Source organism: Xenopus laevis, chromosome 2S (assembly GCF_017654675.1).
Source record: "Xenopus laevis strain J_2021 chromosome 2S, Xenopus_laevis_v10.1, whole genome shotgun sequence".
NCBI classification, from domain to species: domain Eukaryota; kingdom Metazoa; phylum Chordata; class Amphibia; order Anura; family Pipidae; genus Xenopus; species Xenopus laevis.
This window is the reverse complement of record NC_054374.1, coordinates 92,986,483-93,002,805: the sequence shown is the minus strand read 5'-3', so window position 1 is coordinate 93,002,805 and position 16,323 is coordinate 92,986,483. Positions and strand designations below refer to the sequence as shown.

The following is a 16,323-nucleotide window of genomic DNA, read 5'->3' as shown; positions in this document are numbered from 1 at the left end:
TTGGCGAAGTACCGAAATGAAGCCACGCTGGCGAATTAACACTACCGAATTAACACTGCCCTTTAGGGAATCTGCCCCATTGGCTTTGTCTCATGGCTCAACAGTTTAATGTAGGTAGTTAACATACCAGCAAAAGTCACCCTGCACAAGTAACTATTGCCTGATTTTATACATTTTGTAAATTCCCAATCACTAATAGAAAAAACTGTCAACTTAAAGGAATCAAATAGGATAAAAACTCTAATTTTGTAGGCAATTATGAGTAATATATGGTGATAAAAATTAATATCTTTAGAAATAGCCCCTTCATTAGAGCTCCCTATAGATGTTCACTGGTCCCTGTCTTTGTTTCAAAATGAGGGGTGGGTGTGTCCTAATGGTCCCTGCCAGAAGCACAGTTGGAGGGGGACAGCCAATCACAGCCCTGCAGTCACACAAGCACAGACAGGCTTCAGTTCCCTATCAGGTCCTGCTAGCTGCTGATTGGTCCCTGTCCTACAGTGAGCAGCCGACTGAGTGCCGCCGACTCCCCTGCACAGCTTTTTTTTTTTTAAGCACAATTCTTCTATATCTTAAAGAGTATAATGCACTGGACATGTTCTATTTTTTTTACACAAAATGTCTTCTATAAAATTGTAAATGAAATTATGTGTTTTCTTCGTAAACTTTGCCTGTACGTTGGATAAAGCCTTATAATCATGTGGAGTTAGGCCAGTAACTGCTGTGAGACCAGGAACAAAACACAAACCAACAACAGGGGAATCCTGGGGCTCTATACACTGACATATATTCATTACCTCTTTGGAGCTGTGGTACATGGAGATCAATTACCTATAAGGAAGGAAACCCACTAAGATCCAAATATTAAGACAAGGAGACACAAAATGATTTGCTAAAGAGAGCCTTGGATATTACATATTGGGGCAATTGAAACAGTTTTACTGTGTGGTTCCATCATCACAGTGAATATAAAAGTACACACATTGCATGGCTTTGCTCAAGAACAAGAAACCCTAAATTGTTATGATTTCTGGTGTCATTGTAGTACAAAGACCATTATATAAATACGTTATATAAATAACTCACTAAAGAAAACAAAGGGCCCAGATGTGTTTGCCCCAGTTGTGGGGAGCAAGGTGTAAGTCAGGGATGTTAGATATCCTTATAGCAGTTGTGGTACTCTCACAATGCTGGATGCTATTATTCCAAATAGGTGGGCAGACACAGGGTTAACAATCCTTGTTCAGAAACTAAAATGCTAGGGTCTGCAAAATTTGACTTTAGATTTGGAAATAAAATGTCTATTCATTATTGGTAATACTACTATCACAACAGGAGATGTGCCTGTATTTAATAGTTGTGTAAAAAAACATTAAATTGCTGTTGTGAACAACTGGAATCAATTTCTGTGGTTTCAGGTGATAACTGTGCCATACTTGTGGTGATGCCATGTGAAATGATAGGAGACAATTCCAAATGTAATTTTACTGTAACTGTTCCATATACAAGTCACAGTTACTAAACACAAGCTTTGGTAATTTCAGTGAAGTAATGAAGGCAATTCCATGTTTTGTGTGACATTAGCCTGAAAGCTTACTGGGAACCAGTGCCACTGTATGGCAATACACTCAAACCAAAGGCACATTGTTTGCCCAGGCACAGTAACACCAAGGGTGATCAGAATATCCTACCTGCTTTTTGGTTGCTATATAGCTCTGCACCTTATAATATATTACCCCTTATAAGTGTTTATATATAAAGTGGATGAGCTGAAATGCATTAGAAGAGAAACATAAATCAGCTCTACAAAGGGATGCAATTCTCAGGCACTGTAAATAGTGATATTTAAATTAAACCATTGAAAGGTTCACACAAACAATGTCATGGCTTCTCAGAGGCATGTCAATAATGTAGTAAAAGTAAATCTTGCAATTTATATAGTAAAGCTTACACTTTGGCAACTTGAAATGCACAACTGCAGTAGGACTGTGCGACTGACAGAGCTTTACCAACATTTATGAAACCATCTTGTTCAAATTGAACCCTCAAACCTCAATGTCTGATCATTATGCACACTACAAAAGGGCCATTTGTTTTTCTTGCATGTCTATTTGACATGGGGGGGGGGCTTGTTAATATCTTCAATTTACAGTAACAAAAATTGAAATATAAGACAGGTCCTGAATATTCAAGAGCTGCATTTTAAACCCTAAAAATTGTAACAACATATATCCCCAAACCACAATTCAGCTGTCCAGTGATTGCACCTTTATACACAGAAAAAAAAAGCTACTAACAAATATTTCAGTATTTTGCGGTTTTTACGTTTCCCCACAGTTGTCTCCTTGGGTAGGAGACATGCGATTTCTGCTTGTTCTCTTGTAATGGCTGCTCATGCAGGAGACTTCAGTTGGACTTGCAATGTAAGGTTTCTTTACTCAGAAATGTTGTTGTCAGTGTGTTGCTTAAACCTGTTTTTCCTGCAAAACAAAGAGAAAATGATCCTTATAAGACAAATCAGCATGAAGAATACAGCTTTGCTTGTAACATTACTCAGAACACAAGTAACATAAATAAAGTATTTTCACACAGCACCTTAATTTTAGCAGATGTATAAGCTTGGCTTTACCTGTTATCCTAACCATCCACTCTGGAAATATTAGTTTAATGGCCATACAAGTGTAGCACTATAGTAAAATGAGTGCACCTTTCTCTGGCTATGAGCTCCACTCCCAATATTGTGCTCCGGATGAGACCTTAAAATCTTAGGGAGTAAGCCCTCACAACCGTGTGGAGGCAGGTTGTAGTGTAACTGTATTCAAGGTACAATAATTTTGCGCCAGTGGTTCTTATAACTTAACCAATTAACATATTTATTGAACATACAATCCTCAATGGAGTGTACATAAAGAAGAGCATTCAGGATCATACATCAACAGTGGATAGGCAATACTCACAGCACCTTTAGTCAATATAAGTTCCCTCGTAAACGAGGACAATGTATGCAGCATTTGAGGAGGTACACCCAGCTTTCAGCCTTTTCCCTAAATGGAACCTGAGGAGAAACTATCATTCCTAAGACTGTAAACTTAATTCCTACTTCCGGGCAATTAGTACCAGGGATCTTAATCCCACTCACAATCCTCGGAGGAGCCTCAAGCTGCTCAGCTAAATATCCTATCTATTTGTCACTGCTAGAGTGACCTATTTAGGTGAGTAGCCTATCCTTGTTAGACCTGACCTGTCTAGGTTCCACTCGAGCTCTGCCTGCCTGCTCAGGCTAGAGCCAGCACAAGATGGGCACTGGAAGCATGGCTTCAAAGGGTTTTATACTTTGCCACAGTGCCATCTACAGGTCACTGTGCGAAACAACAAGGGGCATAGCTTAAAGCTGGAAACAGTTCCCCCTCCTAACTGCATTTTAGGACCCAGTTAGGTGTCTATAACACTAGGGGACTGTCTGCTAAATAATACTGGGGAACTAATTTACCAAACCCCTACACAAGGAAATACAAAGTCTAAGATATACAAGAGAGCTCTATATATTAACAATTTTTGCCTGCACAGTGGTTAAAATAAATAAATACATTGGTTTTAAAGTGCTTTGGATCAAAGCTCACATATTTAACTGGCATACTATAGATATGGCAGATTTAAGTCAGGGGTGCATTTACCAGTGGGCAAACCCATGCTGCAACCAAAATATACAAAAAAAGAAAAAATGATTAACGCACATTCCACGGCCCCCTGTTTCGCAAGTAATTTAGCATCTAAGCTAATGCATGTATTTTTCAAAATTTTCGGATTTTTAGTTACAAAATTATGGTCATAAGCCATCCAAGCCACCATACCACGACAAGGTAAACCCCAGTTAGATCAGTACTTTGGTTTTGGCCTGGGCAATCACTCTCTTTTAAAAGCCATAGGCGGGGGAGGAAGGAACATGCCTTTAAAAAAATCATTGCTTTGGTACTGGCAAACTTCTCCCCTTATAAAAAGCTACTGGCAGGGCCGGAACTAGGGGTAGGCAGAAGAGGCAACTGGCTAGGGCACAATGAAAAGGGGGCACTGGGCAGGTACCTGTCTTCTGCCTACCCCTAGTCCCATGTTCACTGCTCTCCACTCCGGCACTTTCTCCTCCCTCTCCCTTCCCCTCTGGCAATCTCCCCTGCCCCCCCTCCGGTGTTCTGCGCATGTGTATGCACACTGTGTTTGGGGGGTTCGCACGCACGGAGGGGAGCGCAGTGGCTGGCCGAGTCACCTAGGGCATCCAATTGGCTTGGTCTGGCACTGGCTACTGGTATGGGGAGGATCAAGCCAGTTTGAGCTGATACCTTGGTCTGGAGACACTGCCCTCAAGACATGCAGTTATGCAGGGTGGTGCCAACCCAGAATAAACCTGACCAGAGGTAAATAGTTAGGACCACCATATGGGCTTGGGTTTTATCATCTCCTGCCACACCATTTATAGGGGAGAGGTTGCCGTGATCTAAGCAATGGTTTCATAGGCTTCAATAAATAACTGTGGATAAGAACTTGGTCAAACACAGAACATTGCTGCAAAAGTTGTGCTTTTATGGATCCACTACATTTTTCGAAGCAAGTAGCTCTTTTTCAAGTGTTTCATAGGCTTGTCCTTCTGCCCCATGTAAAGCTTTTAAAAGAGTGATTGCCCAAACCAATGGCTATTTTAAAGGCATAAGACTACTATTAAAGGGACGGAATCAAAATATACTTCAAGACATTGCCATGTTCTGATCACAAGGAAAAGGAAAACCAACATATTCACGGTGTGGCTATGTCAACACAGGTATTATTTTTTGTGTGCCACCGTATTGCATCCCGAGCATGTATGTATGGCACACACAGCATTATGAAGCCTATTAGGAATTTGGTTAAAAAAACAATGTACTGTATACCAAACAGTATCACTGTATTTAGTTTTTTCTCTTTTTGTGTATACCATTTTCTGTGTTCATGTAAAGGTGGAGGATACCTAGTAAGCTTTCTTCCCCATCACCCCCCCAAATTGCCCCAGCCTCAACTCATTGAAGGCCAACAATTATTGCACAAGATGAACGTAGGTGATGTTACAGATTATATTGGCAAATGGGACAGACTTGGGAGAGATGTGCAGGTCACAGAATAAAATAAAGAGAAGGGTTTGAAATGGAATGTGTGTAAAAGAAACAGAAGAAAAGCAGAAGAATGCATGCACAATGGTTAAAGGATGTGGAGAGTTGAATAGAGATAGTTTGTGAAGCAGTTTGAGAGGCAACGAGAAAGGTCTTTGAGGGAAGGACTGTAAAAATAGACTGACAGCAAATAGATGGTAGAGAGTAGCTTAACTATGAAATAGGAAGGGAAATCTTAATTGCTAAATTAAATGCCTTCATGTTGAGTGTCTGCTACAGTGTACTCATACCACAACCACACATCTCTAAGTGCACCAAACACTGTTTTACTACCGCCTGGACTAGCCAGTTTGACTTGAACATTTTAACAATGCAAAGTTGTGATACGAAAGTTCAACATAATAGCTATATCCATGTACTATTATTTTGCTATATGTAAATCTTTCACTTAAACTTACAATCAGATGAGAGTATTGTTGGCTACTGGCACAAATTTCCCTTTCAATTATATTGTCTGGTGGTATTAGTGCCCTTAAAGGGGACAGGTCATCCTAGGAAATAATTCAAAATTCAAAATAAATTTTCTATTGGGTTAGTCAAGCAAAACAAACTTTTCTTACACTATATAAATTATTTCAATCTAGCTTCCTTCTCTTGGAATTACACAATCACAACAAACAGAGAGCAGCTATTTTGTTAAGTCTGGTATTAAGGCAAGCTTTGCATTGGCATAAAGGAGAAGCAGGCAATATATGATTGAGAGTTGAAACTTTTAAAACCTTTTATAACAGGTATTGATGCTTTAATAATAAGTGAATGTGGTTTTTGTGTAATTTTAAAAAAGGACTTTTATTAAACAGGTTTTTTTTGTCTGGGTTAATTTACAGGTACCCTTTTATACAGGGGCTACAAAGGACACACAAAAATATACACCATGGCGGTGCCTTTATACAGAGAGGAAACATTAAGACATATTATCTACGTAATGTATATTTATCCTGCTCAGTTTTTCCCCCCCATCAGTTACACTTTACACCACTGAGCTACTGAAGTTGATTATGGACACCCATACTGTATCTTCAGTATTCACTGGCAGAGCTCAGTACCTAATGGGATCTAGAGATCATGCCAGCTTTACAAAACAATAATCTATATTATCCAGTGTAAATTGTGTATAAGGAAATATACAGCTGGATCAAAAGACTTCCCTCAAGTGTCCCTTGATATTTTCGTTAATGGTTTATTTATAACAGTACAACACTTTGTGAAACTCTGTACAAAATAAAGCTGTTCTGTGTTGTAAACTGCCAGAATTAAGGGCCTCTTGGATTACTTAATTCTGGACAATCATAATCGTGTTCCCTGGCCTTGAGTGTTGTTGAATATGATTTATGATACTCACCTAATAACGGACAGCTTACATATTACTAAAGACTCATCAAGAGTTACCACAGTTCAAGGGCATACTAATACTGTTCTAAATGTTCTCTGTATCTGAATGAATAAAATATATAGAGTAAAGAAGGCATAATAATGTACAATATTTATTCTGGAAAATGTTTAATGATTGAGTACACCGCAGTTATTTTTATTTAATCTATCTTGATATACAAGTCATAAGGGGTCATTCACTATGACCCTGGCCAGAAGTGCAGTACATGGTAGTCACTAGTTTTGACTCTGATAGGGGCCTAGAAACTTGTTGGGAAAATAGAGATAGGGAAAATGAGTTGCCCCATGCGTTATGATTAAAGGTGGCCACAGACGTTAAGATTTTTCTCTCCCTATGACCAATTTTAGTGCTATCCGACAAATCCATCAAATAATCATGAGGTTAGTGGGCATCAAATGATCCTCCAACATAGGTAAAAATATAAATCAGTCAGGTTAAAAGATTTTCATCAGTCACAGTGAAATGTATCCATGCATCCATTGTTTGCAGGGCAAAGCAGTTTTAATGGCTTCAACTAAACAAGATCGCCAAAATGGTCTTTTTAGTTGATGGGCAAATTGTACATTGAAATGATTGTTTCAAGATAAGCTTGGTCTTACGATAACTAAAAGATCTTTAAAAATCCTAATATCTATGGCCACCTCAACAGTGGAAGAGCAGGGAAATGTAACAGTGTGCGGCATTGACAGCAATTACAAACAAATATAATATGATATATATTGAAAAAAAAACAATGATTTGCAGCTAGCTTGTCTACCTGGCTTCTTCTACCTATAGCTAAATAATATTTGGAGGATAACATATTCCAACGTTTAAGGATGGAAACCTGTGACTTCATATTAACAGAATTCCAAAAATGGCAAATAGCCCACTTAGACAGACAGGTGAAGAACTCATAAAATGCTAAAAAATCATCCACTCTCTCATTATTGCTGAAATAAACACTTTCCATTGTATCCAGGCATTTCACCATAACATAGCCAACACCTTGAACACATTGTCCTCATGAAAAACAAATTGTGTACCTGCGGCAAAAATGGAATTCGCTGATAAACGGGAAAATATGGTGAAAATAATAGGTGTAAATACAGCCATAATCAATAAACAAAGATTTGCTTTCAACTGTTCTCGGATCAGTGGAAAAATCAATGAAGACGGCTTTAAATCATATAAGACTACCAGGCAAGACTCCAATTCCCACTATGCCTAGTATGCCATGTGATTAACACATTAGCAGTGCAGAGAAGAGCAAGAGGCAGTCACATACTGCTGTCAATGAAAAACTGTCAATTCATGAAAACTGTCAATTCATGTTTACTGGAATGATGGTAAAGATTAAATTTGTTCTTATCATGTTATTTTCTGATTTAAAACCTATTTCAATAAAGCCATGGGGCAAAATTATTTCAGCTTCATACATTCTACATTAGATAGCGTGCAATTAAAATCCCTTTAACCCTTCCTTAGAGATTGATTCCAGGCACCAGTGCAACCTGACAGAAGAGAAGTAAAATGAGAAATATACAATTGACTTAAGAGTTGCAACTTTTATGATTATATGAGTAATGAAATAAGTTGTAAAGGCAACTTCATAATCACAAATGTATTTCAGCTACCGCAAATAGCGCCTTCCCTTACCTGTTAAGTGCTGGTACAAAAGCCAAGAAAAATCAAAAGATGAAGCAGTGGAAGAAAAAAGGAGAAACAATTTTTGGCAGACAATCGGATGTGCAAAGCTAAAGGCATAAAATGTGTCATTATACAGTGATGCAAGTGCTGCATTGTTCTACTGAAACAATAAATGTCATTGTTTTTTTATTAATGAAGTAAAAATATTAACAATGTATTGTGGAGCCATCATTACTTGCCCTTGTGGAGCTTACATTCAAATTTCACAGGACACATAAACAAATACACTACTAGTATGTTTTCCAGCTGTGGAAGGATACTAGATCACCCAGAGAGATTTCATACAAATATACAAAGTTCAAATCAAAGACAACAGTGCTAACAACTGTACTGCCATGGTGCAGAATATCTGGCTTCATTTCAATCAATGTAGGAGCTACTCTGCAACAGCCCAACCACCTATTCTTTCTGCTTGCTCAAATCTCAGATTGCCTCACTAACAAGCAGCAAGGAAAGCCTAACTGAAGTAACATGATCTCAAAGGAGCTTGGAAATAGCCTTCAGATTGCTCCACCAGATTCATCAGTTATTACTAGGAGGTTCTCATCTCATTCTGTATGCAAGCACTGAGCAGAATAACAACTGAAATCTCTCAGCGAGAGCCAGAACATTCCAGCAGGCTACTATACATTGCTAATCTAAATACTACAGGCTACCACTCTAATGAGATAGAGATCAAAAGTGTGTCAAAAATGATGACAGTAAAAATAATTAACTAAAATAAGGCAAATAAGTCATGATGATAAATACAGAGTTATTAAACCAGAATAGAAGATAAATAAGAGAGAATGAAGACGTGAGATGTCAGGGAGTAATATACACAGATGAGGAAATGATGAGCAGAAAGGAGGAACATTGACTATATAATATATAAATCTATATACAGTATATATATATATATATATATATATATATATATATATATTTTTTATATTTATATATATATATATATATATATATATATATATATATATATATATATATATATATATATATATATATATATATATATATATATATATATATATATATATATATATATATATATATATATACATATACACACACACACACATACACACAGTTCATATGGGACGCACACCATAAGCAATGAATATCAACCTGGGTGCTAGTGAGAGGGGAGACAAATAGTAATGCAAAGCGACAGCGTTCCAAGGAATTTGAAACAAAAGATCAATGTCAAGCAAAAAAAGGAGGTTTATTCATTCCGACGGTTTAGTTCCATACTGGAACTTTCATTCTCCCTGATGAAAGTTCCAGTATGGAACTGAAACGTCGGAATGAATAAACCTCCTTTTTTTGCTTGACATTGATCTTTTGTTTCAAATTCCTTGGAGTGTGGTCGATTTGCATTACTATATATATATTTATTTATATAGATTTAATTTCTAGAAATTTCTCTCCTTGCATATTGCCCATAACTTGTCTAAAAGCCTAACATAAGCAATTATTAATTTGCTTAAAAAGTGCCAGAAAATCATACCCTATGCCAGATTTGTATTAGTCATTTTTCTGCAGCAAAGAGAGAGAGCTCTTGACTAACTTATATATACATATTATTATGGATTATAATGGATAATGTACCCCCTGCTAACATTTATAGATATATAAAAGTCACATTGGAGTTAAGTATAAAAGGACTCTGCATGTGGCCTTGTGCATTTATGTGACCACAACTCCGAGGTGACGTGATATCTTTATAAAAGTACATTATCCACTATATATTATATTATATTACAAAAGGAAACAAATCAACTATAAAATATATCTTTAAAAGTTTAAGGGGATTCTGTCATGATTTTAATGGTGTAGTTTTTATTTCTAAATTACACTGTTTAAACTGCAAATAATTCACTCCACCATATCAAATTTCATTCCTAACCCAAGTGTATTTTTTAAGTTGTAATATTGGTGTTTAGGCAGCCATATCAGGTCATTTTGCCTAGTCATGTGCTTTCAGAAAGAGCCAGTGCTGCACTATGGAACTGCTTTCTGACAGGCTATTGTTTCGGGTCCATGGTCTAAGTGAGACATGGATTTTTACTAATGAGTTCTGTTCTTATATCTACCAGGGAGCTGTTATCTGGTTACCTTCCCATTGTTCTGCTTATGGGCTGCTGGGGGGCTGCAGTACAGCAGCAATAAAGAGTGACTGAAGTTCATCAGAGCACAAGTCACATGATTGGGGGCACCTGGGAAACTGACAATATGTCTAGCCCCATGTCAGATTTCAAAATTAAATATAAAAAAAATCAGTTTACTCTTTTGAAACATGAATTCCAGTGCAGAAGTCTGCTGAAGCAGCACTTAATAGTGCATTTTGAAAAAAAAACATGTTTTTCCATGATGGTATCCCTGTAATTGCTTCACTTATAATTGGTGCATTCAGCCTTGTGCCTTCAAGTTTTTATGCAACTCCTTGATGGCTTTAGAGGGTTCAATATTGCATAATTTAATTATTCTTCTACAATGTCTTGCTCCTCCAACTTCTACAATGTCTTGCACATTGTATGACTGACAGAAGCAGAATCACAAACGTGTGCAAAGCATTGTGAAAACTGCAATTAATGCATTTTTATATTTGAATTAGGGATGCACCGAATCCAGGATTCTGGATTTGCATATGCAAATTAGGGGCAGGAGGGAAATCACGAGACTTTTTGTCACAAAACAAGGAAGTAAAAAATATTTTCCCCTTCCCACCCCTAATTTGCATATGCAAATTCGGATTTGGTTCAGTATTCGACCGAATCTTTCGCAAAGGATTCGGGGGTCCGGCCGAATCCAAATTAGTGGATTCGGTGCATCCCTAATTTGAATTGACAGACTCTTAATTCTGCTCTTGTCAAAATGCTGACATAAAGAGAACAAAGAAACTGTTCTGCCAAGTACTTGTAAATAGTGGAGTAATGGAAAATAAGACACTGTAAAATAAACCGACAGTTTCATTAAAGAACTGTGGCAAAATATGGATACATTTTATGAAGAAATTTGAAGTTCCACTGATAGCGGAATAGTCTTAAAAGGCAATATACATGCAGGACTGTTAAGATTGCCTGCAGCAAACATAACAGCAACTTAAATGAACAACATGAGAGAAAACAGGCAAATGCATATTTAAAAAAAAAATATCAGAATACCAACCCAGTCTGGTCATGAGATCTATGTGGTTTCATTTGCGCAGTCCCATTCCAAGACTGTTCTACTGTTTTTAGCAGGCCTGAAACAAAATATAACATGAGACAAGATGCATCCAAATGAAAACATTAATGACACAGGTAAGAACTAAAAAAAACAATTTTCTTTCTAGTAAAATTACTCTCTTCACTTTTCAGAACCGGCGTAAGTCTCTGTTTATCTTAGTGCTCAGCAATACAATGTTTTACACATTACAACACTCACACCTACTTAAAGTTTACAGGCTGAAGTATGATTTGATGTGATTTTTTTATTGATGAAACCCCGTTATCCATAATAACAGCATTTCCAGTGCTACAGCCCATACAATTGGATTCATCTGCAAACGGCCAAACAGCTCCTGTTTAGTAAGTATGATCAAGGGCAAAGTGAACAGAACAATTGAGGGGGTATAAACCCATTTACTTTCTAGCTGGTGACCCCTTAAAGTAGGAGTCATCAACTGGGCAGGGTTTTTATTACTATTTTGATAGATCAGCTTCACCTTGATTTCAGCACATTTTCATAAACCAGTCACACAAAATGCATGCTCAGTCAAATCTTTCATTTTTTTCTTTTCATGATTATAACTTGTATTGTTTTTAGTGATGGGCGAATTCGCCGGCGTCAAAATGTTTTTTTCGAAAAAACGTACGCCGGCGTCAAAAACGGGCGCCGGCATCAAAAACGAGACGCCGGCGCTGTTTCGAGAATTTTTCGACGTTTCGCGAATTTCGCAAATTTTTCGGCGAAGCGAAACGGCGCAAATTCGCTCATCTCTAATTGTTTTTGTTTTAGATATTGCAATTATCTAGCACCCATTATCTATATATTATCTATTTGCTCAATACAATAATCTAACAACATATTCAAGAATACAGAAGATAAAGGATTAACATATAATAAGGATGACTAATAAAAATGGAAGGGGGAATAAACATTGTATAGACCTTTTATCTCACAAATAAGCAGTTGAATAAAACACCTGTAATTCATGATATAAAGGGAGGAAGCGAACATAGGGTTCGCACAGAGTTATTTTGTTATGGAGAACAAAATAGAGGTGCAAATATTAACCTTTAAATGCAAATTTGCACGACTAGAATATAGTGCTAGCACTATTTTTGTGATGGCATATTTTGCTCTGAAATTAATTAATTAATACCATTTACACTCTCCTGCTACTCCATACTCCACTGCCTGCCATTTGTGGATAAGATTCAATCAGAGTGATACACTGATTATGGGCAGAGGTATGACTGTATAGCATAAAATATATTTGCCTATACGTTATCCTGCATAAATATATCAAAATACATAAATATAGCAGGAATTGTATAACTAGGCAAGAAGAGGAAATGTATGGTTATACGATAGAAGGCAAACTGGATTAAAGGTTTTAAAATAGATGCTTTTTACCCCATTAAGGTTTGAGGATAAAGCAGTTTCATTGACTGTACACATTCTGGGTAAGAGCAGGGCTGCCCCTGGGACCAATGGAAGCCCCTCAGCAATCCTGATAAGTACTTCCTGGGAAAGATTTAGTTGTAGAAGTTATGGCTGAAACACAATACACAAAATGCCTCATTCTTTATTACCTGCAACACATTAGGCTATTCATTCTGGGAAACTAAACAAATTCCTAGCTTTCAGGATACTGGTAAAGCCTAAATTATCTGGATGTATTCAGCTTGTCTACGAGGAGATTATTATTTTCATTAACTGAACCACAAATACAATCTCAGTTCCTTTTTTCAGTGGCTTTATTGGCATCTAGTGGCTAGAAGGGACAACAGCTGCTAAGCCTACAGTTGCACATGATAACTGAGGTATTTACAGAAAGTATTAGAAAATTACAACTTTCCCACCTCTGCAACGAACCACAAAAATCCACAGACTCTGGCAAATGCTCAGTTGTTCGATTAGGAGCAACTCCCCATGGCACACTGATAACTAGACACTGCAGTTCTAGGTAGGAAGGGGGTTAGTAACATGCCAAACATGTACAGCCACAGCCTGTAGAACAAGGACATAATATCACCCAGGGACTGCAATGGTGTTATAACCAAACCACAAGCATCATGTAAAAGCTTAAGTGGGCCATGAGGAACACTGTAGAAAGAGAACAACAATAAAAAAAAACTACAGGTAAGGTAATTCTGTTTTATTTAAACAATTTGCCTTCCCCTCTAAAATCTGTCACTGCACTAGCAAACAGCTTCCACAGGCTAATACAAGGTGTTATTAAAGAATATGGCAGCAGCTGTATGGCGGCCCCTTACAACTACATTGTCACAGCCCCTCCCTAACCACAAAGTACTGAACTTATTAGGGCATACCCATTTAAGGAGCTTCTCCCATTGCACACATCATAGAAAACAACTCCATATAAATATCTCATATAAAAAGTTTACAACATCAATAGGCCACATAGTTTATAATAAATGCATGGTTAATAAAAATAGTTTAGTTAGTGCATACAATTGATAAATAGGTAATATTGAGGTTTTGTTAATTAATGTCTGTCAGCTGTCTTAAAACAGTACTTCAAAAAGGAACGAGTGTTCGGTAGAACCCACCGGTATTTAACTAAGGCCAATGACCTGGTATTTGTTATAAACTCTCTTTTTAAAATTGTAGGCCAGTATAAACTGAATTCATTGGTATTCAGTAAAACTAACCAACCTTCAGGTTTAGCCCGTCTCAGTTTTCTTAAAGGGATTCTGTCATGCTTTTTATGATGTAGTTTTTATTTCTAAATTACACTGTAAACACTGCAAATAATAATTTACTATAAGAAATGTAATTCCTGAACCAACAATGAATGACAATATAATGTACGGTTGCCCTGCATTGGTAAAACTGGTGTGTTTGCTCCAGAAACACAACAATAGTCAATCCTCCCAACTGTCCTGTTTTTAGAGGGACAGTCCCTCTTCTGACAGCTCAACCCGCAATCCCTCATTTGTACTGGAAAGTCCCATTTTTCTCTGCACTCAACAGCCAGAAAAAGAAAGAAAGTTTCTAACTTAGAGAGCCCAGAACAGCCACAACAAAAGATAAGATACATCTGTAACAATTGAAATGTATCTAGATAAGCAAATAAGTAATTGTAACAATATAAGATAACAGGTCCCTTGGGAAAACTTAGACTCACAGCTTAAAGGGCAATTCACCTTCATTAGCAAAACTGTAATAACTGGGGGAAAAACACAGAAATGTGTTCAAACTTTTATAACCTGCAGCATTTTGTAAAATGAACAAGGTAATTAAATTAACTATTTTAAGATAGAAAATGAGTCTCAATTTGAGGGACACTTACAGTTGAACCAACTTACTGTATGCACTTGAGCTCTTCATGTAACTAGTGTGTGTGTGTGTGTGTGTGTTGAAGTAGATTAATTCAACTGTGCCAGGTTTAGTGTGGAGTGGTAAAATGAAATGGGAGCAAGTTTGTAATACTAAAATATACTAAAGGTAGAGAGTGAGTGATGTGGGGGTTAATGTAAAGGGGAAAAGGAAAAACTTCACTTAAACTAAACAGAGATATTACATATTAGTTGAGTCTACAATAACAAAGCAGGGAAGGAGGCTCTGAATTAAACATACTGTAGAACCAGAACTTAGAAGTGGTGAGGAATGCTAAACTGAAATTAAATCATATCTGAGCAGGAAACTGGATTTGTTTTAGGAGAGTCTGCAAGGGAATTCTGGAACCAAATTAATAATAGAGCAGGGAATAAATGCATGAGATTAAAATGATCTAGGCCATAGCTGGAATGCTTAAATACATGAACTGGAAGAATTAAACATTTCTACAAGCTTGGTTTCTCACAAAAACTACTGTCAATCCCAGACACATATAAGCACATACAAAACACACTCTTAAACACACAAACATTATTTATAGTTACAAGTTTGGTCTCAAAGAAGCAAACTGAGATGCAACAAGAACACATGAACAATAACACACAATAAACACACACACACACACATATATGTCTCACAAGCCTAGACACATATACACATGTACCTTTACCCACTGCTACTTCACTCACAGAATCACACACATACTCTCAAATGCACCATTATTCTTTCACACCAGAACACACATGCAATCACACAGGCATGCACTCTTGCACACACAACGACACTTTCTTATACTAGTGCACATATTATAGATGAACACTGCAGACAAAAGGACAAATGACACACCTACACAGTTAAGACACATTTGTAGACGAGTGTAACATTAGCAAATAATAACACAAATGCTAGCACAGACATACTGCTAAATCCTGACCCCCCACCAGTGCACACTTAAACTAAAAATGTGCTTGTCAGCAGGACAGGTCAGTGAGAGATAAACAACATGGTTCCTCAGAGACTTCAGCAAACTATTAGCATAAAGCATATCTTATTTTCCATGCACAAGCACTTTATAAAAGCTAAAAAATGTGGTGATAGGAGCACCTTCATGAATACTTAATAACCCAGCATTCCATGCAAGGATGGTGTTTTGTCATTACTACCTCAACATTTACCTGTTACATTTAATCCATGCATGCCAGGAAATATACAGGAAAGGCCTATGTACATTTTTACTTAACAAGGTGTTTATTTCTTCCTTTAAGACTTTCAATATGTGTCCGCAGCAAATACATATCAATGCTTATGAATAAGCTAAGGTTAAGAGATCATTTAATTTAAAGGCTAGCAGCGTGTAACCTTAGGACTAACTGTAATGGGATTTTTTTTTACCCAATTCATTTATTCCTTAAGTTTTGATGTCAAACAATATAATAAATGTATGTCAGTGCAGCTGGTTATAAGCATCTAAAACATCAT

General features: G+C 37.1%; 1 protein-coding gene across 2 annotated transcripts in view; it reads right to left on the bottom strand.

Annotated features, from left to right (window-relative positions):
• Window positions 1-499: 499 nt before the first annotated feature.
• Window positions 500-16,323, bottom strand: part of atp2a3.S (ATPase sarcoplasmic/endoplasmic reticulum Ca2+ transporting 3 S homeolog) — a 96,489-nt gene continuing 80,665 nt past the window's right edge. The window contains exons 21-23 of one of the 2 annotated variants that reach the window (XM_041584128.1): window positions 11,443-11,518; window positions 8,227-8,236; window positions 500-2,480 (exon numbers count right to left, since the gene is read on the bottom strand). In XM_041584128.1, coding sequence (XP_041440062.1) covers window positions 8,230-8,236; window positions 11,443-11,518 — 83 coding nt within the window. In that variant the 3' untranslated portion in view covers window positions 500-2,480; window positions 8,227-8,229. The remainder of the gene's footprint in view (window positions 2,481-8,226; window positions 8,237-11,442; window positions 11,519-16,323) is intronic. The other variant, XM_018249697.2, reaches the window with a different exon arrangement.